Source organism: Poecilia reticulata, chromosome 10 (genome assembly GCF_904066995.2).
Source record: "Poecilia reticulata chromosome 10, P_reticulata-male-v2, whole genome shotgun sequence".
Taxonomy (NCBI): Eukaryota; Metazoa; Chordata; class Actinopteri; order Cyprinodontiformes; family Poeciliidae; genus Poecilia; species Poecilia reticulata.
In genome coordinates, this window is record NC_088839.1 from 6,766,963 (window position 1) to 6,794,903 (window position 27,941).

At 40.4% G+C, this 27,941-nt stretch overlaps 1 protein-coding gene and 1 long non-coding RNA gene across 8 annotated transcripts; one reads left to right on the forward strand and one right to left on the reverse strand.

Annotated features, from left to right (window-relative positions):
- LOC145553073 (uncharacterized) lies at positions 1–6,097 on the reverse strand. 4 transcript variants are annotated; one of them, XR_014089259.1, is made up of 5 exons: positions 5,827–6,097; positions 4,089–4,154; positions 2,427–2,848; positions 574–689; positions 1–252 (listed from the first exon to the last, which is right to left on the reverse strand). It is a non-coding gene; the product is annotated as an uncharacterized LOC145553073 (long non-coding RNA). The 4 variants fall into 4 exon arrangements; XR_014089258.1 differs by having other exon boundaries at positions 574–692; XR_014089257.1 differs by lacking the exon at positions 2,427–2,848 and having other exon boundaries at positions 574–692; positions 5,827–6,074.
- myot (myotilin) lies at positions 597–27,941 on the forward strand. 4 transcript variants are annotated; one of them, XM_081611579.1, is made up of 18 exons: positions 597–711; positions 8,042–8,083; positions 8,166–8,316; positions 8,555–8,617; positions 9,647–9,788; positions 11,269–11,292; positions 11,571–11,690; positions 11,778–11,985; positions 18,403–18,613; positions 18,680–19,596; positions 20,586–20,736; positions 21,163–21,264; positions 22,999–23,036; positions 24,101–24,239; positions 24,332–24,539; positions 24,618–24,783; positions 24,960–25,093; positions 26,551–27,941. In XM_081611579.1, the coding sequence occupies exons 2-18, from the start codon at positions 8,064–8,066 to the stop codon at positions 26,691–26,693; spliced, it is 2,937 nt and encodes a 978-aa protein (XP_081467705.1). In that variant the 5' UTR covers positions 597–711; positions 8,042–8,063; the 3' UTR covers positions 26,694–27,941. The 4 variants fall into 4 exon arrangements, with proteins under 4 accessions (XP_081467705.1, XP_081467707.1, XP_081467706.1 ...); XM_081611581.1 differs by lacking the exon at positions 597–711 and adding an exon at positions 1,224–1,381; XM_081611580.1 differs by lacking the exon at positions 597–711 and adding an exon at positions 2,486–2,543.

The window sequence follows — 27,941 nt, forward strand, 5'->3', positions numbered from 1 at the left end:
TTTGGTTTGAAAAGTTTTCTTCTTTCTTTATTCATGGTTCATTGTGGTAGTAGAGCTAGTGCATTAGTGCTGGACATCAGCAGCGGTCCTCTGTCAGACTGCATTAACCCATCACTCTCTCCATGTGTCTGTGTCTCTCTGAGTTTTATGTTTCCACAGACGACTCGCTGGCACCGGTCGCAGGTTTCCTGTCTCCATTCTTGGATGAACTTTGTCATCATTCCGTCGGCCAGGACCCCCTGAACGCCTCTTCTGCAGAAAAACATCAGTGACATCTAGAAGAACAATTCTAATCATGAAAAAAAAAACTCAACAACAAGTATATCATTCTCTATACTAGTCATTTGCATTTGTAATTTTTTTATGCTAAAGAAATAAACTAATGAACAATCCATCTAGCCTTTAATATCAAAGCTGAAAACTACTTGAAGTAGTTTCTTGCTCCTTTTGCTGCCCTCCAGAAGAACTTTGCTATCCCCTCCTCTTACCCCCTCCTCCTGACCCTTTCAATACACCCATGAGCACACACACACACACACACGCATACATGTGTAAAAGTGTGTGTCAGCTCACCCACAGCAGCAAATGCCCATTGGCCAAGTCATGACTGGCAGGCACACGGTCACCTAGCAGTTTGAGGGGATCGTCCTGGTGGATTGAGACTTTAGTTTGTGTTTGTGTTGTTTAATCTGCTGGAGAAAGAGCAGACAGGTAAGGGGCTCAGCACATGATGGGTGGTGGGGGTTGTTTTACACGTGCATGGCTTTGATCGCTGCCCGTAGTCCAAACCCAACCAACAGATCGGTCTCATCGTGCTATGATTTAATTGGTTGAAGCCCGTTGGGTTCATGATAGAGCGTGTTATTGCATGAAGTGAATGAGTTTGCAGTCAGAGAGAAGACGACAGCTGGGTTTTTGGAGGGTACGGGGGGTGGTCTGCCCTGGGCTAATTTTATGTGCTGTGTCATGAGCCTGTACATCCCCCCCACCCCCCGCCCCCCACCCCCCTTACCAACGTCCCGACCTTATTGAGGATCTAATTTTCTAACGTCTGGATCCATGTGAGTGTGGATGAAAGCAAGTATTTGGATTCTTAATGGGTGGAAATAATTCAAAACAAAGTTGTGTCATTTATAGCCTGCAGTACATACCAGTCAAATCTCGCTCACAGAGCAAGTGTGTGTATGTGCGTGTTACTGAGGGGATTCACTGCACAGCACTAGTGTGTTTTTGGTGGTCGGACCGACCAGCTGACCCGCTCCACGCTAAATTGGTCTCCCATACTGAGAGCGCCTGAGAAGAAGGGGCAGCTCGTTTTTCAGCGGTTGAGGAAATGTCGCAAACTCCTTTTGTTGAGCTTTGGAGATCATGATGCTTGCAGGTAAAAATCTAGCATACCCTTCAGATAACTGTGTTTTTACAACGCATGTTTGAAGAAGAGGTATAAAGACTTGGCACCTGATAAAAGTATCCGTAGCATTTGAACTTTTCCCCGTTTTGCCCCATTATAATCACGACCCTTAAAGCAGGAGTGTCCAAGATGCTCCCTGGAGCCATTTTCAGCCCCTTTGCTTCAGGAATGAGACAAAACTGTCATTAATGTGCAGATGGAGGCTTTTTATGCTTAAATAGGACAAAAATTACTCCTAACAAGTTCAAATCTTCTCAAACTGGAAAATGTCAAAGACAACACAGTCATTTTCTTTTAACAACAACACTGTTTGGATTCTATTTATTTTTGCACTAAGCAGGAGTGCATGTACTGCTTTAGACTTCTATTCCAAAGCAAGCTTTGGTGAACCGAAATCTACTTTTAATTCATTTATTAAGGTTGACTATTTATAGCAAGTATTTTCAGAAAAACAGAAACCCAAATCCTGTTTTCTTTTTTGTTTTGTTGTTGTTGTTGTTGTTGTTGTTGTTTTTGAGAATAGACCATATTTTTCCAATAAAAATCCAAAATAATTTCCAACTTAGGTGCCTTACTTTAAAAATGAAAATAAGCATGCACAATTCAAACATTTGGATCTTGGACCCGTATTTGAACCGCAGTTCGTTCAGTATTTGCAGATTCAGGTAGCTCCAAATGATTTGCGGGAGAACATAAATATTCAACAGGGATTGCAGTTCGGTAGATACAAATATTCTGATTTTATGCCCTCAATGTTTCTCAATGATTACAATCAATCCTGGCATTTTGAGGGTTCTGGAAAAATGGAAAGATAATAAATGTATCATCTGTAATCTTATCTTGTGAAGCTGAATTATTAATTATTACTGTGATAAGAGCCGCCATTTTTCAAACAAATACATTAGTTTGTTTCAATGGTTTTACTTCTTCATTAATTGAAAATTAGGTAGTTTTTATAACAACAGTTTTTTGTATTGCACAGCTTGCAGCTGTATGGCCTACTGTTGTGCTTTACCTCTACAGCTGAACCACAGCAGGAGCTAAATGTGTCCACAGCTGAGAGAAACCACGTGAAGTTGTGTTCAGGGCTGACGTCACACTGGGTGGTTGCTTAAATTAAGACGGATCTCAAGTAGGTGCTGGTTTCCTCCTGTCCTCCTGAAAGCTGTTCTCAGGTTCTCGTGTGAACAGTTGTCGGATTCTGAAGCCGCAGTGGCGACAGGATGTAGAGGGTTTGTCCTGTAGCCAGTGGGTTGCCTGTTGAAATGCCTGCTCTGTTTGTCTCAGTCATTCTGGCCTCGGGCAAGGCATTTCTTTTCCTCTCCGGTAAAGAGCTTTGGAGTCCTCAAACTTGATAAAGAGCTAGAATAGTATGAGCCATTTACCATTTCTGCTCATTGATTCTATTGGCCTAGTCAAAACATACAATGTGGGATGCTGAAGGAAAAAAGATGGAGTCAAGTTATTGCTCATACATTAAATCAAAATTAAATAACTCCAGATTCAAATGCATATCTTTCATTTTAGGTTTAATAGACTAATTATGGAATTATTTAATGTTGAGGGTAAAATAATTTCATCACTGTTATCTTCAGAGTATTTCTGGACCTTTAAATCAGCGACACCTGATTGGTTGATGGAAAACATAAACCAGACGCACCAGTTCATCTGCCTGACAGTGTTGAACTTGTTTAATTAAAAAGTTTGAATGTGTGGTTTTCTTCTATTTTTTATTACAATGACATATGGAAAACAAATTTATGATTATGAGTTTTTTCTATTTTAGAATAAGAAGTTTTCTTGATTTAAATCAAAAGATTATATGACGTTATTTATTCATTTCCAAATCTGGAAATGAATATAACAGTTTCTACATCTGTGGACAATACAGATTATTTTATGGATTGATTGATTAATAATATTTACGTTGTAATTTAAATTATTTTCTTTATTTGACGCTTACTTGATTTCTTAATAATTATGTATGAACAACAAATGTTTTAATTATTTTATTTTATAATGTTTTATTATTATTTTTCACTTATTTTCATATGAATATAATGGTTTAAAACAACAAGTCCATAATTTTATTCATATAGTGAATTTGTTCTGAGGCAGAAGTCAAACTCTGCCAACACAGTGCAGACAGTGAGACGCTGTGATGCTCACTGCTGTAATAATTACAATCTTTTCATAGTTTTGTTGTTTCATACTGCTTGGTACTTTATCAGTTGTTTTTGATAATGTTTGATTACTTGAGGGCGACAGCCTGGCGACCTGTCCAGGGTGACCCCGCCTCTCGCCTGGAACGTTAGCTGGAGATAGACTCCAGCAACCCTCCTGACCCCACTAAGGGACAAGGGTGTAAAGAAAATAGATGGATGGATGGATGGATGGATGGATGGATGGATGGATGGACGGACGGACGGACGGACGGACGGATGGATGGATGGATTACTTGAGGATGTCAAACAGTCTTTAATAATATTTTATCATTTCTAAGAAGTTTCCATTTTCTGTGGTTGTGTTTCACTTCTTCTCTTGACTCTATTCAAACATTTTTCATATTCTGCGTGTGTGTGAGTGTGCGTGCGTGCGTGTGCGTGTGTGTGTTGCACATCCCAGCAGTCTGAACCATCTGAGCATCAGTGTGTATGCTGTCGTTGCACCAGTTCACCTGCTTGTCGTTGTTGAACTCGTTGCCCCCCCCCGGCTTTACTGTAAGCCTCCATGGTCCTCTGACCTGCCGGGTTACAGATTGGTAAATGCATCCATAAATTGTGCGGTTATGTAACGGAGACAAGCGACACAAAGGGTTTAACAGCAGCTGCTGCAGTATCAACAACAAGCTTCAGTAAAAGGACACACACACACACACACACACACAAATACACCTGTTTGCTGTGATTATCTGAAGGGGACACAGGGTGTAATGCACGAGCTGCAGCTGTTTTTCTTCCCTTAAAGAGGCAGCATTATGTGTGTGTGTGTGTGTGTGTGTGTGTGTGTGTGTGTGTGTGTGTGTGTGTGTGTGTGTGTGTGTGTGTGTGTGTGTGTGTGTGTGCGTGCGTGCGTGCGTGCGTGTGTGTGTGTGTGTGTGTGTGTGTGTGTGTGTGTGTGTGTTTCCTTTCTAGGCATATAGCGCCATTTTATAGCACAATCAAGTAAATATCTTATAAAAATGCTATTTAGTAATTTAACTACTTGAAATTTGGCCTCTGTCTGAAACTCTTGTTTTTATGAAACGCTGCCTTCAAGAAGTCATCACAACATGGCTCCTCTATTAACCCTTTAACAACATTTCCACCAGCATTGCACTGAGAAGTAGCTCCTACAATGAGCTCATCAGATGTGCAGTTCCACCAGGTTTTTGCTAATTGCTGCTGACTAGTCTCAAGGAGCTGCTTGGGGGAGTGGTGGGAGAGGTCTGCTCCATGAGGTGGAAGTGTGGGGGAAATTTTCTGCCATAATCCAAGAGCACACATATTTTCAGTCTGAAAGCAGGATTTCATGTCTTTTGTTCTCAAAACTCTTAATGCTTCTGCTTACATTTTTATTTTGAAAGCAGGACTTCATGTATTTCTTCTCAAAACTTGTAATGCTTGTACTCAGAACTTCTCCTCCAGATGTAGTCTCTGCTCAGACTCTCTGCTCGCTTATGAAACATTTTCTGCTTGCACTGTCGCCTGGCAACCTCTCAGCCAATAGAAAGAAAGTGTTGCACTGGGTGTGTTTGTTTCCTTCTAGCAGGTGTGCCTGTGTGACTACTATCGATTGTAGCAACCTGCGCCACCCACTGGATGTAGGGAGAAGCAACGATCTCAGCTGTCTGCTCCATGTTACATTAAACATCCGCTAGCAGTGCTACTGATCACTAACAGCATTCTGATTTTAGGCAGGAGTTTGTTCACCCAACCAACTCAGTACATCCAGTGAGTGGCGCAGGTTGCTACAATCGATAGTAGTCACACAGGTACAGCCGCTAGAAGGAAACAAACACACCTACTGCAACACGCTCATTCTATTGGCTGAGAGGTTGCTAGGCGAATGTGCCAAAAAGACAGTTTCATGTTTCATAAGCAAACAGAGAGTCTGAGAAGAGACTTTATCTGAGCGTGAGGAGAAGTTTTGAGTACAAGAATTACAAGTTTTGAGAAGAAATACATGAAATCTTGCTTTCAGACTGAAAATGTGTGCTCTTGGATTATGGCAAAAAAAAAATTCCCCCATATGGAGGCTCCAAACTGCATCCATGAAGGTGGTTCTAGGGCTCACCCAGGTGTTTTGCACAGCCGAATGGTTGTCATGGGAGATTAAATGATTTCACTAACCTGCATGAAAGAATCCAGGTATGTTTTTGAGGAACGAATAACATCATAACATGATGTAAAAAATCTATTTTGCATGATACTGACCTTTTAAGCCATAATAGTCTCCTGTTAGCAGCTGTATCAGTGATAAAAACCAAAAAGAAGACAAGGAAATCTGCAGTGAATCAAAGTTTAACTTCTCCCTGTCGCCTGGTTATGGAGGCCAGGAAGCCTCCTCTGTGTTCAGGAGGAGCCAGAGTTTAATTTAGCCCAGAAACATGACTCTCAGCCTCCTCTGTCAGCTCCTTCTCCTTCCCAAGACAGAGCGAGGGTGGGAATGGGCCGTAAAATGCCAAAACACCTTCAGTTAGCAACGAAACCCTACGCTACAGCTAAATAAAGTCAGACCGTGATGGAGGCGCACAGTGATCCGCTGCTCAGGAAGTGATGTGCTCCTGATGGCCCTCAGAGGGTGACCATGTGCTTGAGCTCGGCTGTACACATTAATCAACACCACCGCAGTTTGTGGCAGAGGAAAAGTGCAATAATTAGCACAAAAAAAAAATTATTTCATCCCATCTGCTATGAGACAAGTAAGCAGAAAAAGAGAAAACATCTGGCCATTTAAACACAACACAATACACATCATTGTATTAAAAGACGCAATAGCATCAACAAAAGAAAACACACAAGAAATAACGATGACAAAATTGGCTGGATGATAAATTGTCCCAGAATTATTTCAATAAACGATAATATTGTTGGTTTGAGACCATTTTAACTAAGATAATAGTAACAGCAAAACAATGCAAGAGCACATTGAGTAAACCTTTAATTCTAATGAACATTTAACACTAGAACTGGAAATATCCAAAATAAATAATGATAAAAAGCAACAAATCAATTCTGAAGACTTTGTAAGTAAAATCATCTTTCAAAATAAGAGCTGGTTGCGACCAAAGCACCAAACTGAAGATGTTGTCATCCAGTTTTTGGTTTAAAAAAAAAAAAAGAAGAGATACATGATAAATCATGCCAATGGAAATTATTGAGTTTGTTTGAATTTATTATGCATTAACTGATTTATTGATTATTGTGACAGACCTATAAAAGACCCTCTGCTGTTAGCAGTGGGAAACAGTATGAATGGATATAACTGGTTCACTTTCATCCCACACTTGAGTTTATTTTTAACAATTGCATGATTTTCACTGTTTGATTTACAGATTATTGTTTCCTAAACAATTAAAGGTCTAATTTGTTTTTAAGGATTTTAAAACTAATTAAAATCCTTAATATGTAATCTTACATATTACATTAAAACATGTAAGATTTTTATATATCAGTTCAAAAAATCTTACGTAATTTGACAGCTCAAATCTAAGATTATCTGAAATTTGATCAACATATGTAGCGTGTCATAAATCTGAAGGACTCTTTCAAAGACAAAAATATGCTGCAGAGATTTTTTCTTTAAGATTTTATTAATAATTGTTTTTGTTTGCTTTTTTTAAGCTAATTGAAGAAAAACCTATCTACTATCTAATGTTTAGACACTCAACCTTTTGCTACTCAGAGGTTTGGTAGAGATGGGCTGGGCCAGACTTTAGAAAGGGCTTACAGGGGCAGTAGCCCAGGGCGTCAACTTTTGGTAGGGCTGCAATTTTTTTTCCTTTCTTTTTTTTTACTTTTTATGAATGCGTGTTTTTCAAATATTTGTACTTTGTATAAAAGGCATAAGTCCAAATCCTGTGAGTTGTTAAAGGGTTAATAGAAGAGCCTTTTTGTGATGACCTCCTGAAGGCGGAGTTTCAGAAAGAGCAGAAGCTTCTTAAAGAGACAGAGGCCCAATTTCAAGGCGTTAAATTACAAAGTCAAATTTCTTTTAAGTCATGTTTGATGTATATATATATATAATTTTTATAACGGCTGATATTGGAACTTTATTGTGAAATAAAATGTTGCTATGTGCCTGAAAAGTAGATAATACTGCCCCTTTAATGTTTTTGCTCTGATAGAGTAACCAGTGTAAGGGGGATGTGTTTCAGTGCCTGTTTTAATCTTTATCAAATTAATTCAAAATTCATAAAATACTGCTGATCCACCTTGTTTGCTTTTGTCGCTCTCCTTTAAATGGTACGATTAGAGACTCCAACGTCTCTCTGCCCGGGTTATGATGCTTTGAACTTTTTCCTTCTCTCTCTGCTTTTAATTATATCTTAATAAGGATCATTCTAAATATATAATTAATAATCAGCTTGTTATATATACTTATAACTAAAGATAGTTATAAATATGTAATTATCTTTATATTTTGCAGGACATCTGTCGGTGCCAGCGACATGGACTCCAACGTGGCCCAGTAAGTTGGAAACACACTCACACAAAGAGAACAGGAGAAACTTTAGAAGGCGTAATGTCTCCCACTACGTCCCACCACTCAGGGTCAAGAGGATGCAGAAGAAGACCAGCACCATGTCTCTTACCATTTCTTCCTCCTCCTCCTCCCGGGAGCGCTCCTCTTCCTCCTCCTCCACGTTGCCCGCTCAGAGACACTCAAGCCTGGTGCATCCGTTGTGTGTCAGCCCTCAGAGGGTAATTACATCAACCTAAAATGAATCATTTGTCCTCGTTCAGCTGATGCGTTATGGAAATGTGTCATTTAAATTGGAAAATGTAACCTTTTATTGCCTGCTATATTTGCGGGCGCAACAATCCTTCATGGAAATAGATAATTATGGAAAACAGTGTTTGGTTCAGACCTGAGCCAGTTCACAAGTATGCAGAAGGTACAGTAGCAATGAACAGAACCCTGTGTGTTTTCTGTGTGCAGACGCAGAGTCCTGTCTACAATCAGCAGTACTCGGGGAAAGGAGTGGCTCCAACATTTGTTAAGGTAACATAGACCTCTATTGCGTGTCCTTAAAGGGACAGGGTCATGTAAAATTGACTATTTTGAGCTTTGCATCGTGTTATATTATTCCCTCATCAAAAACATACCTGGACTGTTGCTTTGACTCTTTCACGCATTTTTGAGAATCCTTTAATCTCTCGTGGAAACCATTCAGCTGTGCAAAACGCCTGGGTGGACTCAGCTCCTTCAGACTAGCCTTCAGCAATTAGCAAACACATGATGGAACTGCGGATCTGCTGAGTTCATTATAGAAGCTACTTGTCATGGAAATGCTGATAAAATCTTGTTAAAGGGTTAATAGTGCAGCCATGTTATGATGACTTTCTGAAGGTGAAGTTTTAGGAAGAGGAGGAGTTTCTTAAAGAGACAGAGACCTGATTTCAAGGTGTTAAATTTTATATATATATACAGCATTTTTATAACAACTAAAGTTAAAATAGTTACTTGATTATGCTATAAAATGGCACTATGTGTCTGGACAACACATAAACCAGGGGTTTCCAAAGCGCAGCTTGGGGGCTGTTTGTGGCCCTTGGACTGATGAAGACTTTTTACTTGTCATCAGAGTAAAATTACTACCAAAAATTTTTCTTACAATAGAAAAAAGTTAAGTATGTTACAAAGAACTTGTTTTTTTGTTTTTTTTTGTATCACCAAGCTTTTATTCAAAGACTTTTATTGAAAAGTTGACTTTATCTAATGAGTTCATCATGGCTACATAGCCAGTGTTCTGAAAGAAAGTGACCCAAATCTTGGTATTATGTTGAGAAATACATTTGTTCAATTGAGCCTAAAAGAATTTGAAAACTAGGTGTTCTTTTTTTAAGTAGAAGAAACAAACAAACAAACAGATTTTGCCCCAAGTGACAAAACGTTAGGACACCCCGGCCTTAAACAAAGTACAAATATCAGAACTAGTTGTGTATAAGTCTCTTCTGGCATCAGGCTCATCTTTTCCCTTGTTCTTGTCTTCCTCCTTTGAACCTTCATCATCATGCTCATCTACCCCAGTGCCTCCATGACATGTCCACAGTGAAAGGTCAGCTGGTGGTCCTGGAGTGCCGGCTGAGGGGGACCCCTCCACTGCAGGTCATGTGGTACAGAGAAGACGAACAAATACAGGACTCTGACGACTTTAGGATATTGCGCAAGAGTAAGTGTGAGATGGAGTCATACGATGTGACAAAGTTTGCATCAGAGTGAGCAACAGCAGAGTCCATACTGATATTTAAGGCATATGGCTTGACGTTTCAGCCATGTTGACACCCACCATAGCGCTTTAGCATTAGCTTTATTGGCGTTGAAGTCAGCATGATAAGTTTGTGTTAAGTTTAGCTGAAAACTTAACACAAGATCTTAATCAAATTTGTTATTGAACACATACATGTAATGTTTCTCTTCAGGAGGTGATTCTTTTGAGCAGACTCTGCCCTCATGGTTTTAGTTTTATAGTTGTTGAATGTTGCAAACTCTGTTGCTTTAACTTTATTCAACTGAAAGTTTGCGAGATAGTCAACTTTCAGTTGGCTAAGGGTTAATTTAGCCAACTGAATTACTCTTTAATTTAGAAGCTAGGCTAAATATGCTAATAAATTTTGATTAGCTTTGCACAGAAGCTAAGCACAGTGAATGATTTCAAAGTTAGCTCTGCTATTAGCCGTGTTAACAAAAGTGTTCCCACTGCCGACATAATAATACTGACTGTAGAAATGACAATGTTTACAAGAGTAGCCTTTTGTGTTGTGGTGAATCCAAAAAGATCTACACACATATGCAGTCCTGTTCAAAAATTTGTAGCATAAATAATATCCCTTTTAAACATTATCCTGTGGTGGCACAGGGGCAGTGCAGGGGCAAAGCACAACCCATGTATTGAGGCCTGGGTCCTTGTGGCGGTGGTCACAGGTTTGATTCCCGGCCTGGTGACATTTGCTGCATGTCTTCCCCCTCTCTCATTACCCTCATTCCTGTCGAAATACTTTCAAATAAAGGCCACAAGAGCCAACAAAACTTAAAAAAAAAACATTATGCTGTACAGAAACTGTTGGGGTTACCAAGGGTGTGGCTTGGTTGTAATAAGCAGCTAATTCCTCTAATGAATACGTTTACCCAAACTAAAGTTTAGGTTTTGCCACATGTTTTATTTCAGAGATAATGCTGTTAAGATTAATTCATTTTCAGAAATTTTACACACTGGGTTTTAGTGAATATGGAGTCATGGATATCTGACACATTTTATCTTAAAAATATTGATGGAGTCAAGAAGTGATTTATAGATGAGACCCTCAGTGGTATTAGCAGATTTTAGTTCATCTTCATGTTACAGAAGACATTTTGAAATTTTTTTATTATGTACTAACCTTAAGATTTCAAGAACCGATTATAAGAAAAAAAAAGTTTGCAGTTGTCCACATAGAATAAAAGTTCCTTTTGAGTTAGTTGATTCTGTCTTTATACTTAAGTGAAGCTGTGCATTACAGGATTATTGTATTATCTGTGACAGTAAAACTAAAAGAAGACCATCGGCGATATAAAGCAGTTTGGATTTACTGGAGCTTGTTTTCAGATGTGAATTACTTTAATCAGAACCAGAAGCTAAAGTTAACTCAAACAATCTGTCCTTGTGTTTCCAGAAGGCAGCTCTGCATCGGTGCCAGGTGAGTCCAAAACACAGATTGCATGAAATAATTAATAGTATAGTAGGAGGATTAAAATAGTGCATGAATACAGATAAATATGGCTCATGAGTTTATTAATATTTCTGTTTTATTCACTGTAAGGCTGCTTGGTTGACTTTTACAAAGTTTAGAAATAACTATTGGAGTAGTTGTTTAAAAGTAAGGTCTGATAACAGACAATGTCGATGATTTAAAAATGAAACATAAAATGGAAGATGTGTATTCCTGTGAGTAACGCTGAAGTCTCGTCTCTGCAGAGGAGCTGTGTACGCTGGTGATCACCGAGGCTTTCCCTGAAGACTCCGGCCTGTTCAAGTGTGTGGTGCTCAACTCCTACGGCACGGTTTCCTGCTCAGCCACACTGGAAGTCTACAATGGTACGGGCGTCTCCGGCTGTTTCGCAAACCCGCTGCACAATCCGTGAGCTCACCTGAGTCGCTGTCTCACACACACACACACACCAGACCTAGAGGAGCAGCTGGAGGTCGAGGCAATTCGCCAGCAAGAAGCGCTGTCTCTCAGTCAGGAAGACAGCGAGGCGGAGCATCATGAGGAGACTACTTCCTTCAGGAGAAGCATAGAAGATTTTCCTCCCGTGTTACCCGACTGTATGAACCTTCCCCCTCCGGAGTGGCCTGACAGCCCCTTAGAAGACAGCATCCATGGTGGAGAGTGAGTATATGAAGGCCCTCACACACGGACACATTATATGACCTAAAGGTCGTTTTTTTTATTCCTCTGGAACTTAATGATCTGTTCTAGCATAGTGGAAAAGTTGCAAGGAAAAGCCATCAAAAAAGTAAGCAAGCAAGTAATTGTTTTTTGTAATATTATAGAAAGAAAAGAAATTATTTATTGTACCAGGTGGTCAAGTATTCTTTTAATTCTGTTACATTTAATATCATCATCTTCCTAATTCACATTTTTACCAAAAGTGGGTTTTTTTTCCTCCTGAAATCATCTTTAAAAAATAACGTAGGCCATTATTTGTGGTGATGTTAAATGTCTGTACTGCACATGTGCTGTGGTTCACTTGTTTATCCACAGGAGGTCGCTGGTGTCCATTTCCAAAATTACTTCTTTCTCCTGCCGTTTCTCTACGTGAGAAACGTATTGCTGCTGTTAATTTCTATTCATTTTTAAAAATTATTTTTACCCATTTATTTTTTAAATATGTTTTTCATTTTATTTTATTTTTTAATCTGGGACTTGAATCTGAATTTTTGTGCCACAAACAAGCAAAGGTGGTATGGCCGTAAAAAAAGTCCTTAAATCCTTAAATATTGCATTTCTGGAATGTTCCCAATGAGAACTGTATTTTTATTGATTTAGTTTCTCTGCACAAAATGGTATAGGCAAAATAGTTTATTTTCCATTTAAAACAATAATTCAAAAGTGGAAGAGGTGCCGCAACATCCCATATTGCTGCTCTGCATATGGGCCTTTAGTGCTGACACCATCCAGACATGCAATATTGTAAATGTTACCCAAATTCTTTCTGTACGCTTCCTTGTTGTCTCTAATTTTGACTTTGAGTTGCTTCTGTATACTCCCTCATAATTCCTTAAAGACTCTTCTTTTTTTTGTTTGCTTATCAGTTCCTAATATGTCAACATGTGTAGGGTTAACGCTGCTATGGCCAAGATCATTTCATTTGAAGTTGACTTGCTTTGCAAGTAAGATTCAGTTCAGTTTATTCACATGGCACCAACATACATGAAAAGCGGTGTGAAGGAACTTTACAAAGAAAAAAAAAAACACATTTATAAACAGAAATATATTATTCATTTGGTTCAATCATACAGACTCCAATTAATTTGCAATTATGAAACAACACAGTCAGATTGAGTTTATTGAAATTGATCAAATTGAGTTTTCATCAATTCTTTGAACAGAACAATGAAGTAGCATCAGTTGATAGTCAACTTTGCATCAATCAATCAATCAATCAATCAATCAATCAATCAATCAATCAAAACATGGAGCAACAGTGGAGAGGAAAATAACTGTTCTTTACGGAGTTGAAAACTCCAGCACAACCTGCCTCACTTTGAGCAGCCATATTCTTAACTGCTTTTATTGTACAAGGTTACAAAAACATAATATTATTGATACATCAGGTACGACAATTAAGTATTGAACATAAATTTGGTTATGTGTGATATAAACTGGAAGGGGAAAGCCTTGACACCAGCTGAAATCACTCAGTAATTAGAAAGCAATCCTGCCAGTTAGCGCAGATTAATATCAGCTGTTTCAGTCCCAATTCGTGGCTAAGAAGGTGTTAAACGTGTTAACAAAACCATTGATCTCTCACGTGACCTTTGCAGTATTGCATCAAAGCATAATTGCCTCGGTTATAGCACACACCGCGTCCACCTATTGTTTCCATGCAGGTGGCGCTTTAAATACACGGAAAATTCCCAAGAATAAATAACGCGCAACACACGTGAATCTAGTTTTCTCCAGATTCTTTTGTATTTATTTGTTGTGTTGTAGGTGTGCAATAAATAAATATATTTCTTTTTAAATTTAAATCTAAGTTTTATGTCCATCATTCTTGTTAAAACTGAAACGGGACCAATTAAATCCGTTAAAGATGTGTAAAACGATTCTGTATCATAAAACAACGCCGAGTTAGTAACCATGGTAACACGAATGAGCTCACCGGCAGTTAATGAGCTGGACCAGCGCGCGCCGTTCGTGAGCGCGCCTTGTCACCTGTTGCAGTCCGGCCAGCCTCGCTGAGCTTGCTCCAGCTGAGTTTAGTTGTGTCAGTTCGGCGTTCAAGAGCTGTTTTCATTCAGCCATTAGAGCTCTGTGGCGAGGAAACGTGTGGCGAGGTAAGAACACCAGCCTTGTTGCTGCTGAGAGCGTTTTCACACGGTTCTGCTTTAACTCCGTGTATGTCGGTGTGTTTGAGTGAAGGTGTCAGCTCCACGGTGCATTAGACAGCTTAACTTTTTTACCTGAATTTTTTTTTTTCCCCAACTAAATAAATTAATGTTACGCCCTCCAAAAATGAGCTAATCTATATTTATGTTTTTCGAGCTCGTGAAAGGGAGGGGGGGAAAAAAATGTCTGTCCAGGTTTTTTGTCAGTGTTTCAGAAAACGCTAAGGGGATAATTAACTACTCTAGGTTAATTGAAGCTGGTTCTTTATTTTCTCTTTAATGTCACATTCACACACAGTGCCTTAGAAACTGTTAAAATATGAACCTCTGTATTAATCCTCCCAGTTCTGGTCCTTTTCTACTCAGCTGCTCGTGACGTCACTGTTCAGGGGGACCCAAAACTTTCCCTGTTTTTTTTTTTTTTTTTTTAACATTTGCTCTCGAGTGTTTGCAGCAGTGACGTTGCAGCTAAGTGACATGAGCTAGAAGCTGTGGTGAAGTGTTAGAAGCCCCCTGACCTTGAGGCTTTAACACTTTGCAGTCGGAATATTTTCACTTCCCAAGTGACTCTGTTGTTTTCTTTTGCACAGCAGGCATTCAAAAGCTTGTCCTTCAAAGATGTGAAGTCTTTGAAATAACAAAGGCAAAAGTTCTGGTATTCAGTTGAATCTCAAATCAATTCTTCATGAAAAGTTATCGCACTGCAGCAAGAGTAATTAATTTAACCTCTGAGAGGGGTATAAATAAATGCTTTCCTTGCCCTTCTTATTGGACGCAGTTCAGTTGGTGTGTCTCTAACTTGACTTGATACTTTGGTTCATGTTCAACTCCAGGAAGGGCTTCAGTGTGAAATATGTTGGTCAGAGAGTGTGCTGTCCAGAACCATGATCTCACATGTAATCTGAAGAGCAGACATGGCGGCGGCGTCCTTCAGAAACCAGCCACCGTCTTCTCTCGTGCTTTACATGACTGCTGTTCAGAAAACTGGTGCCAGAGTGATTGGATAATTAGTTTTTCTTAGATATATGAATTATTTCCCTTTCATTTTCCCCTAGCAGCTGAGGAAACTACTATTATGCAGTGTACATCACTATGATGTCAGGGATCAAGTTAGGCACAACCTAATATCCTTGAGTGCGTCAACCTTATAGGAAAGTATGAAGTCTGTATCTCCAGTGCTAGTTCCAGATTACAAAGTCCTATCAACATTTTTGTCCCTGTGATGTCATTGGCCGTATGACCTGCGTTGGGCCAACCCACAATGCCGTGCGGCTCTTGTGTCCGTCTTGCTGGTATGCTTTATAGCCGCTCCGTCACCGCTTTAGTGTGTGCACCTGCCAGCTGATGTCCGAATACCAAGACGAATATAGCTTAGGCCACTTTATCACACAAACACAAATGCACAGACTGTCACACACATGAGTAAAGTAGGGATGTTCTCTTTTGATTGTCATGTTTTGTTTTGTTTGTTTCCACCCACAAAAGTTTGGTTGGAGTGTATTCAGTTAACAAGTAGTTGAAATTAAGAGGGAGTGTCTCTGCAGGAAATGAAGTGTAAGATTAACACGCTTAACAATATTCTCAGAAGTAGTCGTCCCTGAAAGTTGACTATCAAAGCTCATTATCTTCATTTTAGACTCTGTTGGACTCAATTGTTGAGCCAGTTGCTTTTTTTGTTGTTGAAGTAGTCATGTTTTCTTAAAATCAGGGTTTTGCTGCTGATTTTTTATATCAGACATCTGTACAGCGATGTCTGTATTGATTGTAGTTGATTCAAATTCTCCTTTCAGAACTCAATAAATTCATCTGGTTTTGTTTAATAGCATTATTGTTATAAAAAATAGTTTGAAAAAGCTTTTTTTAGTTTAATACTTTTTTTAGTTTAATTACTTTTTACATAATTTCATATACTCATTGTGAAGGCTGCATTATGGTCTGATTAATGACGGACATTGACAATTTGCTGTTTTCGAGAGAGTGGTAATATTTCAAATCGAAGACAAAATAATGAAGTGAGGCATTTTAAACAATCTTCTGACTCTTTATATAGGTTTGTTTACTGTAAGCACCGTCTCAAATGCGTTTCTTGGAAACGTAGACCCTTATTTTACCTCTGAGATGTCCAAACGACCAGGAACATTTCCATGCATGCTCCATAATAAACGGGACTCAGCGTAACGTTCTTGTTCTTTGGTTTAAGCAGCAGCCTTACTGATCAGCTTGCAGGCCTCTGTTTTAATGAACGCTTCCAGCTCCATGCTTCTCCTGACTTACTTTGTAAACAGATACTGAGAACCGGCAACTATCAGTTGTTATCCATCAGTTGTGATTTCTACTAAAAAAGTGACCGTCATGGTCACAATAAGAATTTCATTTTTAGTTATGGGATTAAAGTTATAATACTGTGAGAATAAACTCAAAATAAGTGAATAAAGTCACAATATTAGGAGAATGAATATGTAATTTTATGATGACTCCTACATAGAGCTACCAGTTATTTTAGTAATCATGTATTCTGAAGGTTAGTCAGAAACAAATTGGCACATTGTGCAGATTTTCATTCAACCACTTATACAGTACCATATTAAAAATACATAAAGTAAATAAATCGGTTCATTTTTAGTAATGAACATTGTAATGCCTAAAATGCTAATTATCAGCAGCAGGATCTTGAAATGTTGAAAGTGATTGTTCATTTTAAAGAAGAATGTAAAAGCTGATCATGTATTTGTAACTCTATCCAAGCTTTTTTTTCTCATTAAAACATATTTTTCCTTGTAATTAAAAAAAAAAAAAATTCCAGATAGGTTTTTGTTCTGCTAATGTTTGACATCTAATAATATGACTTAATTCTTGTAAAATAAGTTTTCTAATACTCAGGCTTACAAAAGTTTAGACTTTTAAGCACGGTAAAATTTTCATCTTCAAACTGGTGATCATTTTAATCCCAAATTAACAATACAGCAATACACGTTGCACTCATTCTTTAAACTTTATAGCTAAAGAAAATTATTGGGCTTTTTTTTTTTTTTTTTTTTTAAGAGAACAGCTTGTTCTGATTTTTCTGGTATTGTTTTGACCCCTGAATGCACAACACTGTAAGACAGTATTTTAGTTATGTAAGCATTGGACTATAATAATTTCATGATATGTACAGATACTTAATGCCAAGGTGTGTGCGTGTGTGTGTGATTTATACAGTCGAGTTGTGAAGTCTGAAGTATCAAAGTGTGACTGAACCTGTTCAGAGTCTGGGCTGGCTCATGCTGGCAGGGCAAACCTTGTTCTGTGCCCTGAGGAGACGGGGCCCAGCTCTGAACCACAGTATTAGAGAGAGAACGACTGCTATTGTCATTATTCCGCTGTGCAGGGCAACTACGTGGCAGTCATGGTAACGGCATTCTTTCTTTCCCAGTAGAAAAGTAGAGGAGCAGACATGCTGGTATTAAAAGAGGAAACCGGCTGACTGGGCTGAACGGGAGCAGAACCTCTATCTGCTACTCTCATCAGTCAGCATTGTAAAATGTTTAATGAGCCTTTAATTTCAGCAACTCGGATTGTTTACTTTTGCTGTTCCAAACTTATTTTTCTTTTTTATAGTTGGATCTCTGGGTTTTCTTTAAATATGAAATAATTACTTTAACTTTGACCCATCAGTTGTTTTTTTTTTGTTTTTTACTGAAGCTTTTATTTTTCTTTCAAACATGCTTCAAACTAAAAGTGGGCGATATGAACTAAGCTTTATCATGTCGTAATATCATGTTAATGATACAAATGATAAGAACTAATTATTACATCTTTTGCAGTCAACTTTAGTGTTGCCACTTTGTCACAGCAATTCCATTCCTACAAACACAAATAATGCTCTTGAATAACATTCCCATCTGTAATGCACTTTTCTTGGGACACCGGTCACATAAAGAAGTATGGTTTGTATTACAAAGCTACACTAACTGTGTTTTCAGATTTATTGGTGATTTTATTGAACAATGGGGAAAATGGTTAAACTATGAATCCTGACAATAATACATTTTGGGTAGTTTTAAACATCATTAATTGGTATTTATTATGATGACTGTCAATCTGTTAAGACATTGCTCACGATAAATGATAAACGATACAGGCTACATTTCCCTCCTTGCCGCTATGTCTCATCGCGTTGCGGTTCTTTCCAACTCCTCTGTCTCTCATTTAGTCTCCCTGAGCCTGAACCCATCAGCTGCTCCGAGGAGCCTTTAGGTCGCAGCGAGGAGGAAAGTGCTCTGAGCTCAGAGGGTCAAAGGTCACCAGACGATTCTGTCAGGGTCTGCACGCCAAGCCCCCTTCCTCCGTCCTCACCACCGGCACAAGTCAAGGAGAAAACCCAAACGCCCAAGCTGTTCACGCCAAGCAAACTGAGCTTCACGGTAAATTTGAGTGGCCGATAATCTGTTGTTTAATCCTGTCAGATTAAACGTCCTGTTTTCTCCCAGTCCTCCCAGTCAGGAGGGAACAACATGAGCCTGTCAGACCTGCCCTCCTTCACCCCCGGCGCCTTCCCGCCCAGCGCCTTCAACTATGAGCGGCCGAGGCACTTCATCCAGTCGCAGGCGGCCTTCCAAGCGCCCAGCTATGAGAGCGTGCTGAGGGAAGCCCAGGAGAACCAGAACAACCAGCAGAACCTCAGCAGTACCCAGAGCAGCACGAGCGTCACGGAGGGCCAGATGAAGGCCAGTCACACTCAGTCGTTTTCTCCAGCTCAGTCCGTGTCCAGGTCTGTGTCCCAGACTCAGTCCCAGTTCCAGTCGCTAAGCCTGAGTCAGAACCAGACCAGGTCAGTGGCCCATGGTCAGATCCAGACGCAGGCCAATGGAACCGCCAAGTCCTCCCCCTCCTCATCCGGCCTCAACTCTCCTACATCCACCTCAGCCTCTTCTGCTGCGCCTCCTTTTTCTTCCAGCACCTCTCTGCTCCCTTCTTCTACCTCCTCATCCTCACTGCCCCGTGCCACCATGCGCTCCACCATCACCCTCACCCCCAGGGTCCCCAGCGCCTCCGGCCTCGGCAGTGCCAGCCTGCCCGCAAACCAGGACACCCTGTCTGCTTCTGCTGCCTACCTCTGCTCTGTCCTGCCCTCCCCGTCCTCCTCATTCTCCTCCAAACTGTCTCCCAGCTCCAACCTCCCCCACCCCTCCACCTCCTCTTCCTGCTCCCCACTGGCACCCTCCAGTCCCCTCCTCCCTATGAGGACCTCTGCTTCCACAGCCTCCCTTCCTCATCAGCCCCTCCCAGTGTCTCCCTCCCTCCCTCACTGTCCTTCCTCATCCTCCCTCCCCCAGATGAACAATCAGAGCAGGGTTCAGCCCACTGTGGTCTCCCTGCCTGCCGGCTACAAGGGGACGCCAAACACGTGAGTTCAAATGTACTTTCCAGTCTAGAGGGGTGATGTTTATAAAACACAGTCCCAGGCAAAAGTATTCACACCTCTTAAAAGCTACAGCTTGTGCAACATTACATTGAAAGTATTTTTAAAAATTCAGGGACGCATAACCTAACACACACTGCAAACCAGATCCTTATGAGAATAGTTTAGTTCTTTACTCTTTCATTAAACTCCAGATTTGTGGAGTACATAAATCAACTTTCTTCCACATGAGCAGTAGATCCCTGCAGCTCCTCCAGAGTTACCATGGAGATCTCTTCTCTGATTAATGCTTTGTGTATTTATGGAGGGACTTCTTGAGGTGTAGTAAATAAGGCTGATGAAACACGCCCACCATATCTGTTTTAGGTTTTCGGTCATTGAAAAACTTCATCTGAACCAACCAGGACACGAAACCATGAGCCAATGACTCAGAACCTCTTTTCCTGACCTATGACCTCACTGGTTTTATAAGCAGCTGATTCCACCACCAGTGTGACTGTGGCTCAGGAAGTAGTTCATCCAGCCCAAAGTCGGTCCTGGTTTCAGCATCTCAGTGTTTTTCTTAGGTCTCTAATGAGCCATCATTTGATCCAGGTGCGTAAAACCAGGATGCCGGCCCTCCAGGACTGACTTTGGGGACCACTGGTGTAAGCGGTAGGTTTCCAGTTTGAACCCCCATTTCATCTGTCTGCTGTCTTTGGGCAGGACACCTCACCCGCCTTCCTTCTTATTTTTTGAACTGGACTTGATAACAAGTACAGGTTTATTTTGGGTTCATCCACGGCATAAAATCCTAGTAAGAGGCACAGAAGTTTGTCTGACAAAATATGACCAAAAAGGGGTAGGAATACTTTTGTTAGGTGAGAATTTCACTAGCCTGTCAAACTCACTTTCTACTTGTGCTGGTGAGTCGTTCAGCCTCTGAACATATTTTCTTATTACTATCGGTTATCTTCTCTCACTGCTCCTCTCAGCCTTCCTAAGCCCATCTTGAAGAAATCCGTAGCTCCTCGGCCGTCCTCCTCCCGCTCCATAGACGAAGACATCCAGGGCTCTAAGGACGCCTTGATTCAGGATCTGGAGAAGAAACTTCGCTCCAAGGAAGCCAGGAGGAGACACAGCCAGGTGTGACTGATGGACTACAGAACATGAAAGAAAACGCTTCCTGCTGTAAAATAAACACAAACTAAACCATAGACATGATTACATCCAACAAAAACTGCTTGTCGAACAAAGCATCTAAAAGTGTATTGCTTGCCTTACTAAGGGTGTATTTTCTTTCTTTTTGTTGGTTTATGTGTAAACAAACTGATTAATTCACAAAAACAGCTTTACAAGATTCATTTTATTGAGGAAAGTTAACTGAAGTTTTCTCATCAACATTACATCAAAGCTTTACTGATTGCTTTCTACCCAACTCTAATCTGCTTTTGAAGGCTCTTCTGCTGCCTTGATTTGAAGAAACTACTTTAAACTCATGTTTTGAATCACTCTTCTCACACTTTGTTTGCTCTAAGCCAGTTTAATAAGAATGCTTTTCTTTCTTGGCAGAAACTGTCGTATGAGGAGCGAATGGCTCGCAGGCTGCTGGGTCCAGACAATGCTACGTATATGTTGGACCAAGACAATCTCTCTGACTTACAGCTTGACCAGGTACTATGGTTTTCTGTTTAGTAAGGAAGCATCAAATACAATGCATCAGAAGAACCCATAATGTTACTAATGTACAAACATTTCATTACTAACATGTAATGGACAAAGGAGTCTGTAAGTTAAGTTAGAAGTACATAAAAAAAAAATCTAAAGTGCGATGTGCATCTAAAGATGCAGTCAGTTACTTTACTTTCAGAAGTTGGTAAATGTAATCCACCTTTGTGTCAGAGGCTCCAGCAGTTTTGACACTAGGCTGGAGGTTGACCTTCCTACTCCTACAGTCAGAGCTGCAGTCGTGTTGGTCTAGCCTAAGTTCAGACCTAAATCCTTGAGAATGTGTATCCAAGGTTTAGGAAACTTTGCTGCATGCAAAGAATGGATAAACACTTCAGCTTTTACATGTGGTAAAGATAACAGTTTATCTTTAAGGGTTTAAGTTCTTAAAGGTGCCATCTTTATGTGTCTGAAAATGTTGACATTTTCTTGTAAATGTTGTTTAATTTTGGAATATTTGGACTAAAATCATCTTAGTGCCGCCCTTTTTAGGTTGCAGATGAATTTTCCTGTTGGTTATAGTGCTATGGTTTGGTTGACATCCAAACCACCTGTCGTATTGGAAAACATCTCACTCAGACATGCAGCCCTACGGAGAGTCATGAGTGACTAAACTCCTGACTCGTCTGGGTTGTGGTTCGGAATTTTCCCCAGAAAACTTGCCAAGCCCAGTGGCCTAACATGTTGAGTTAGAAAAGGTTTAAAGCTGACATTAAATGTAATCATTTGACTGTTATTAAAAGACATTATTAACAATACCTAAACACCAACTGTAAAGTCTTCAAAAAACAATTAAAATAAATGTTTTGTACTTTAGTTGTTTCATCCTAATTAAAGTTGTTGGCATGTGATCATTAAAGATAGGCAGTGGTTACGTTGTTCAGGTGAATTAAAAAATGACCCCTGACCTCATGCTCCCTGCGAGTTCAGACAGTGACCATATATGTTGGCATTGTGCATTAACCATCTCAACAAAAGAGACTCTTTAACCAGTCTTTACCATCCCAAACACTATAATAAAAGGGTAATATTTATCCTGGCAGGGGGCAAGTAAAGGCTGGTGGCCTGCCAGGCTTATAATACACTGAGGGGATCCCTGTGGTGGGTTTGTTTTACTTTAAAGACCTACATCTCTAACTTAGTAAAAGATGTTCCTACAAAGTAAGCACACTTTTTAGATGCTACTTTTTAAATTAAAATAAAATAAATATTTGCTCAAGGGTTATGAAAACTTCAATCCATGTGTTCCTGTTGTTTTTGGGAGAGTCGACGCTATTGAAGCCATCATGGTTTGAAAGGCGGAATGGGAAGCCTGTTTCCCTCTCAGGGCCTCTAAACAAGCTGAAAGAGCCAGTGAGCTGCTGTCATTTTAACACACGGTGCTGCTTCCAAACCCCCTCGCTCTCTGGGCTTTGCACCATCCTTTCTCTCCCATCAGAAGCACACACACAATACCAATGCAGGCAGTGCACATCCTCCATGTTCAGCGAGGTCAGTCAGAAGTTATTTTTGATCCAGCCTTCTGAGAACGGGTCCCCTCCACTGGTGACAACAGGCCTATTGTGTCCAAACATCCACACACTCAGAGCTCCCCTCCTGGCATTTGTCCTGCTCTGCACTGTGATGAGTTTTCAAAGCTGTAATTCCTCCCCTTGACACCAACCCTGTTGTCTGTTGCAGTCAGACTCTCCAGAAGGAAGACGAACAGGTGGACTGTGGTAACTATGATTCACACATCAATACTGCTTTCATTCTGCCTTTACATTGGGAGTTTGAATGTGGGAGCAGGCCCATGTTTACTGTGTGCAGCTGTAAAAGTTAGTCTTGTGGAAAACCTGCTGATGAAACATAATGATCACTTTGTGATGCACTGTTAATAATTAAGCTGAGATGTTTCTGATGCAACACATTGCTTCATGTGCTCAGGAAGTGTCTTAAAACAAAGATTCGGGTGGAATTTCTAGATTTCTCCAAACATATGAAAGTCTCCATTACAAATTTGCTCAAATCTTTCAGTATTCTGCTAATGTCAAAGACACAATTTCAGAATTGCAGTGTTTCCATTGAATAAGAAACACAATTAAAATCACATGTAAGTTTGTTCACACGATAAGTCATTAAAATCATGGCAGTGACAGATGTAAAATGTTACCTGAGATTGTATTCATAACTCAGCTATGCTGCTAGCTATCATCATCTATCAGCCAATCAGGAGACGTTGGCATATTATTCAGTAGCAACAAGCCACGCCTCCTTGGAGCGACCAGGTGTGCAGCGTTTTGGGGAAATTGTAGTCGGCCTTTTTATAGAAGAGCTATGGATTCAACACTCTGAATGACATTCAACTTTATGAACTGTGAGATGCTGTGATGGCGCCAGCTGCACATCATTAAAAAAAATTCATGCTCCTACTTCCTGTCATCGTCGTCCATCATTTTTGCCAGTAGTAACATCCAGTTGTTGATCATGTGACTCGTGTGATGCGATTAAAGTGTTTCCGATTAAGTTTAGCGAAGTTAATTTATTTCAGTTCATCCGAAAAACTGCCTCATCCTAGTGCCAAAACATTTGCTTGAGAAACTTTTTTCAAAATTGACATGTTTTCATTCAGTGAATTTATTTTCTGAATTTCAAGTTGCACAGTTTTATGGTTAGTGGAAATGCAGCTATGGGCTCATCCTCCATGTACAGAAACAAACCAGAAATATTCTGCTTTCGCGCGCGTTGTCAAGAGTAACATGGAGTCACTGAAGGTGAAATGATAAAGTCTGAACCCTGTCAGGGGGAGGCACCACTTGGGGACAGATGAGAGGACTAACGAGGGATCAGCGATCCAGGAGAAATGTTTCGCTCCTCGCTTCCTTCAGATCCCCCCTGACCTCACAGTTGAAGAGGGACGCTTCTGCAGGATTGACTTCAAGGTGATCCACTCGCACCTTTTTGTTAAATTGTCCAGATTTCTCAGGAAGCCGTCACTGAGTGAGAAATGTCATCTTCTTCCGTATGGATGCAGGTCAGTGGGCTACCGGCCCCAGACATCTCCTGGTACCTGGACGGCAAGGCTATCCGCCCAGACGATTACCATAAGATGCTGGTGTGTGAGAAAGGGATGCATTCGTTCATCATAGAGATTGTCACAGTGCATCACGCCGGTGTGTACGAGTGTGTGGCCAAGAACCGAGCTGGAGAGAGCAGGTTTACTATGAGGTTGGACGTCATAGGTATAAATCTGACGGCATACCTTGAAAATGTGAAATAAAAAGACATAGAGTTGGAAGTAAAAACTGTTTGTTTTGCAGCTCAGGAAGCCCTCCGCCCTCCCACCTTTGTCCAAAAGATGTTGAACACCAGAGCTCTGGAAGGAGACACCGTTCGGTTAGAATGTAAAGTCGACGCTTCTCCTCCTCCACAGCTTTTCTGGAAGAAGGACAAAGACATGCTGCGCATCGACCCCAACAGAATGAGGTGAAACACTAACAACTCATTTTGCACCTTCCAGTCAAAATAAACACACTTCACATCTTTCACAATAACGATGGATGAAAGTTGACCTCAGACTGAGAGTTGAACTCTGTTCAGCAGTTTTTGAGTCGTGGCTGCTAGCAGGACCTTCGTGTGTTAACGTTGGCTTGTTTCTCTAGTCTGTACCAGGACGGTTCGGGTCGCCAGTGCCTGCTGATTGATAGAGTGACCAAGTCTGACTCTGGCTGGTACACGCTGTCGGCCATTAACGAAGCCGGCATGTCAACATGCAACGCCAGGCTGGACGTTGGCAGTAAGTGTGTTCACCTTTCTATGCAAATGTTCCTGAAAGGCTCCTATCAGAGCCATCTGTTGCATGAGATACGCTGCAGGTTACCTTAGAGGCAAAGCTGTAAACTCAAACAGAGCTGGATTCATTGTAGCGCTGAGCACACATTCTCCATCTGTTGTCCTCCAGAACTCTGTTATGTGATCGAGCAGAAACTCTGAAGTCGTGAGGCAGCGGATGTTCAGTTTACATCCGAACGCATCACTGCGGTGGACGATGAGGAAGGCTCACTAGATGAAAGTGCAGCTTCGCTATTGGGTTTCTGCTCTATCAAATAACAGCATCTGTTCTGTGGAGCTCCATGTTCCCACAACACAACGACTCACCAGCACAAGTAGAAAGTGAGTTTGACAGGCTGGTGGCTCATTGAGTTTAGTTACACACACACACACACACGGGGAAGGCTGCATTATTATTTTGTACAAAATGACGGCTGATTCTGAGCAGAAATTGCATTTTCTTCTGGCCATAGAATGCACCATACCTTAGTACCACAGAATATTAAGACGGCAAGAATAATTTATTTTCTAATCATTAGAATAGTCGTATTATAGAGGAGGAAGTCATAACATTACCAGAATAAAGATAATTACAAGACGATGAGTCATGAAATTGGATGAAGTTTTAATGGCAAATCGTTTGTTCAAAGCTCTTTTTCACTTACATTCTGAACTTTTTTCTCGTATGTTTTTCTCTAGTATATAACAATTTGTCGAATATTCTGACTTTTTTTCTCGTGCATTTAGTTTTTTATCAACATTCTGAACTTTTTTCTAGTACATTACAAACTCTTTTTGACTCGTACACTACAAACGTTTTATAAAATTGCTTCTTACTTCATATAAATTTATATATTTTTCTGTATTTTCCAAAATTACTCTGATTTTACAGCTTTATTCTTGTGATTTAGAAAAATGCCATGAATACTAATATGTACCATGTATTAAGGTTAGTAAGTGGTTAGGTTTAGGGCTGGGCTGTCAGGTCTGGATTTAACTGTGGTGTGGATGTTCTTGCTGAGTGTAGAAAACCGTTAGCTATTCAAAGCAGTAATGTTTTTAACCTGAAGTTGGAGAGAAAAGTGAAACTTTTGCCTTTCTGTATCAACATGCGTTAAATCCAGTTTAAACTGGAAATCCTAAAAGTGACCCAGAGCCATTGTTCCTGTGTGGACCTGCCGTTATCTGGCAGTGAGCCATGCCTGCTGCTCTGCACTGGGCAGGAGTTATTTTCAGACACGTGGCATGAGAAGAATCTTCAGCCTGTGTCCAGTCGCCATTAATACTTGTGGCTCCCTGGGTGGGATCTGCTACACTTTTCATGTGAAATAATTCAGTGTAATAATTCAGCAATGTTTGCTGCAATAAATGTATTGTTTTTCTTTATCTGAGTTTCAATCAGTCATGCTTTTTCTCTTCCAGCTCGCACAACCCCAGCCTTGAAGACGGCTCCTCCTGCCTCCAAGACCCTGAAGCTGCTGTCGTCTCTGAGCCACGTTCCTGCCCTGACGGCGGAGAGCCCTGCTCAGCACACGGCTCCGCTGTACGAGAGTGAAGAGCTGTAGAGCCAAACACCTTCAGTCACACCTGCACAACTGGACCAGAACCTCTGGAGCCAGATCAGCATCACACAAGACTATTTTTATTTTTTAATTTCTGAACTCCTCCACACATTTTCTTACTGTTGGATTTGCCTGACATTAGACTCCATCAAAGCAACTTTGAGGACAAAGTTGCTTGAATTCAGCTCTCATAATCAGCTGCGGTTTGTTTCTGAACCAGCTTTTAGTTTCTGTCCTGTCTGCTCTCAGCAGAATGCAGCTTCTGGGTCGGTATTATTAGAACTCTGCAGGGTTGGCATGCAGCTCCAGCTCTGCAGCCCAGCCTCGGTGCTGCTTTCCTGAACGCTGCCATGGCGACGTGTTTTACAGAGCACATGTGCAGTTTGCTTCTTGACACTTGGAATATAGAAACGGCATTGTTCTGTGTAAAGGTGTATTTCAAAGATAGGTGGAGTCCAGAACGTAGATCAGTGCTTTGGAGCAAGAGTTGGAAACCAAACAGTTCAACCTTTCTTTCTGCAACGCTGCACTTTAAACTCCACAAACATTTGCTCTACCGTTTTAGTCCCAGAAATCTGAGTTCTCAAAGTTCAGCTGCTTCTAAGATGTTTAGGAAAAAAACTGACATTTGCTGCTTTTGTCTCGTACTGAATTTTTCTGTGTTTTTTTTTTTTTTTTAATGTGGCTTTTTTTATTTAAATTTGAGAAGTATTGTCTTGGCTTACAGATGGCTGAATTTTAAAAAGGCTGCTATTCTGATACCCAAACTGCACTTAGAGCAAAGGTCACGCCATCTATGTTTACATTTTCACATCTGCAGTGCAGAGAAGCTGTTTAAGCTCGATTACAGAAGAGAACATGTTTCCCTCTTGCATTGATTCGTCTTTGGTTTTGAATTTTGGTAAATGGGTATCAGTATACCAGCCAACAGAGGGAGTCTGCTTATTTCAACTTGCGTTCTTATATTGATTAGCTTGCTGCCAGCCACGAGCTTGTTACATTTTGACTGAAGATGCATGCAAGAGAAGATCAGCTGAAATCGGACTTTTATGGTTTACGTCTGGCCTAAACTGATGTTTTGCTGAATCTACACAAGTAGCTGTTTAGTACTTGCTGTGTTCATTAAATTTCAGCGGTGTCTGGCTCAGAAAGTGCCCACCGTTACATTTTTAAATATTTTAAACTGTCTGTGTGTTTGTAGGTACTCATTGTGATATTACAGGATAAATTAGTAATAAAGTTGAACTCTGA

Bases quoted from the DNA above. Each gene is read 5' to 3' on its own strand.
- myot (XM_081611578.1), top strand. From the start codon at position 5,729: ATGATTTCACTAACCTGCATGAAAGAATCCAG. The intron at 11,293-11,570 runs GTGAGTCCAAAA...TCGTCTCTGCAG, and splicing joins CAGCTCTGCATCGGTGCCAG to AGGAGCTGTGTACGCTGGTG. The intron at 21,265-22,998 runs GTACTATGGTTT...TGTCTGTTGCAG, and splicing joins CTGACTTACAGCTTGACCAG to TCAGACTCTCCAGAAGGAAG.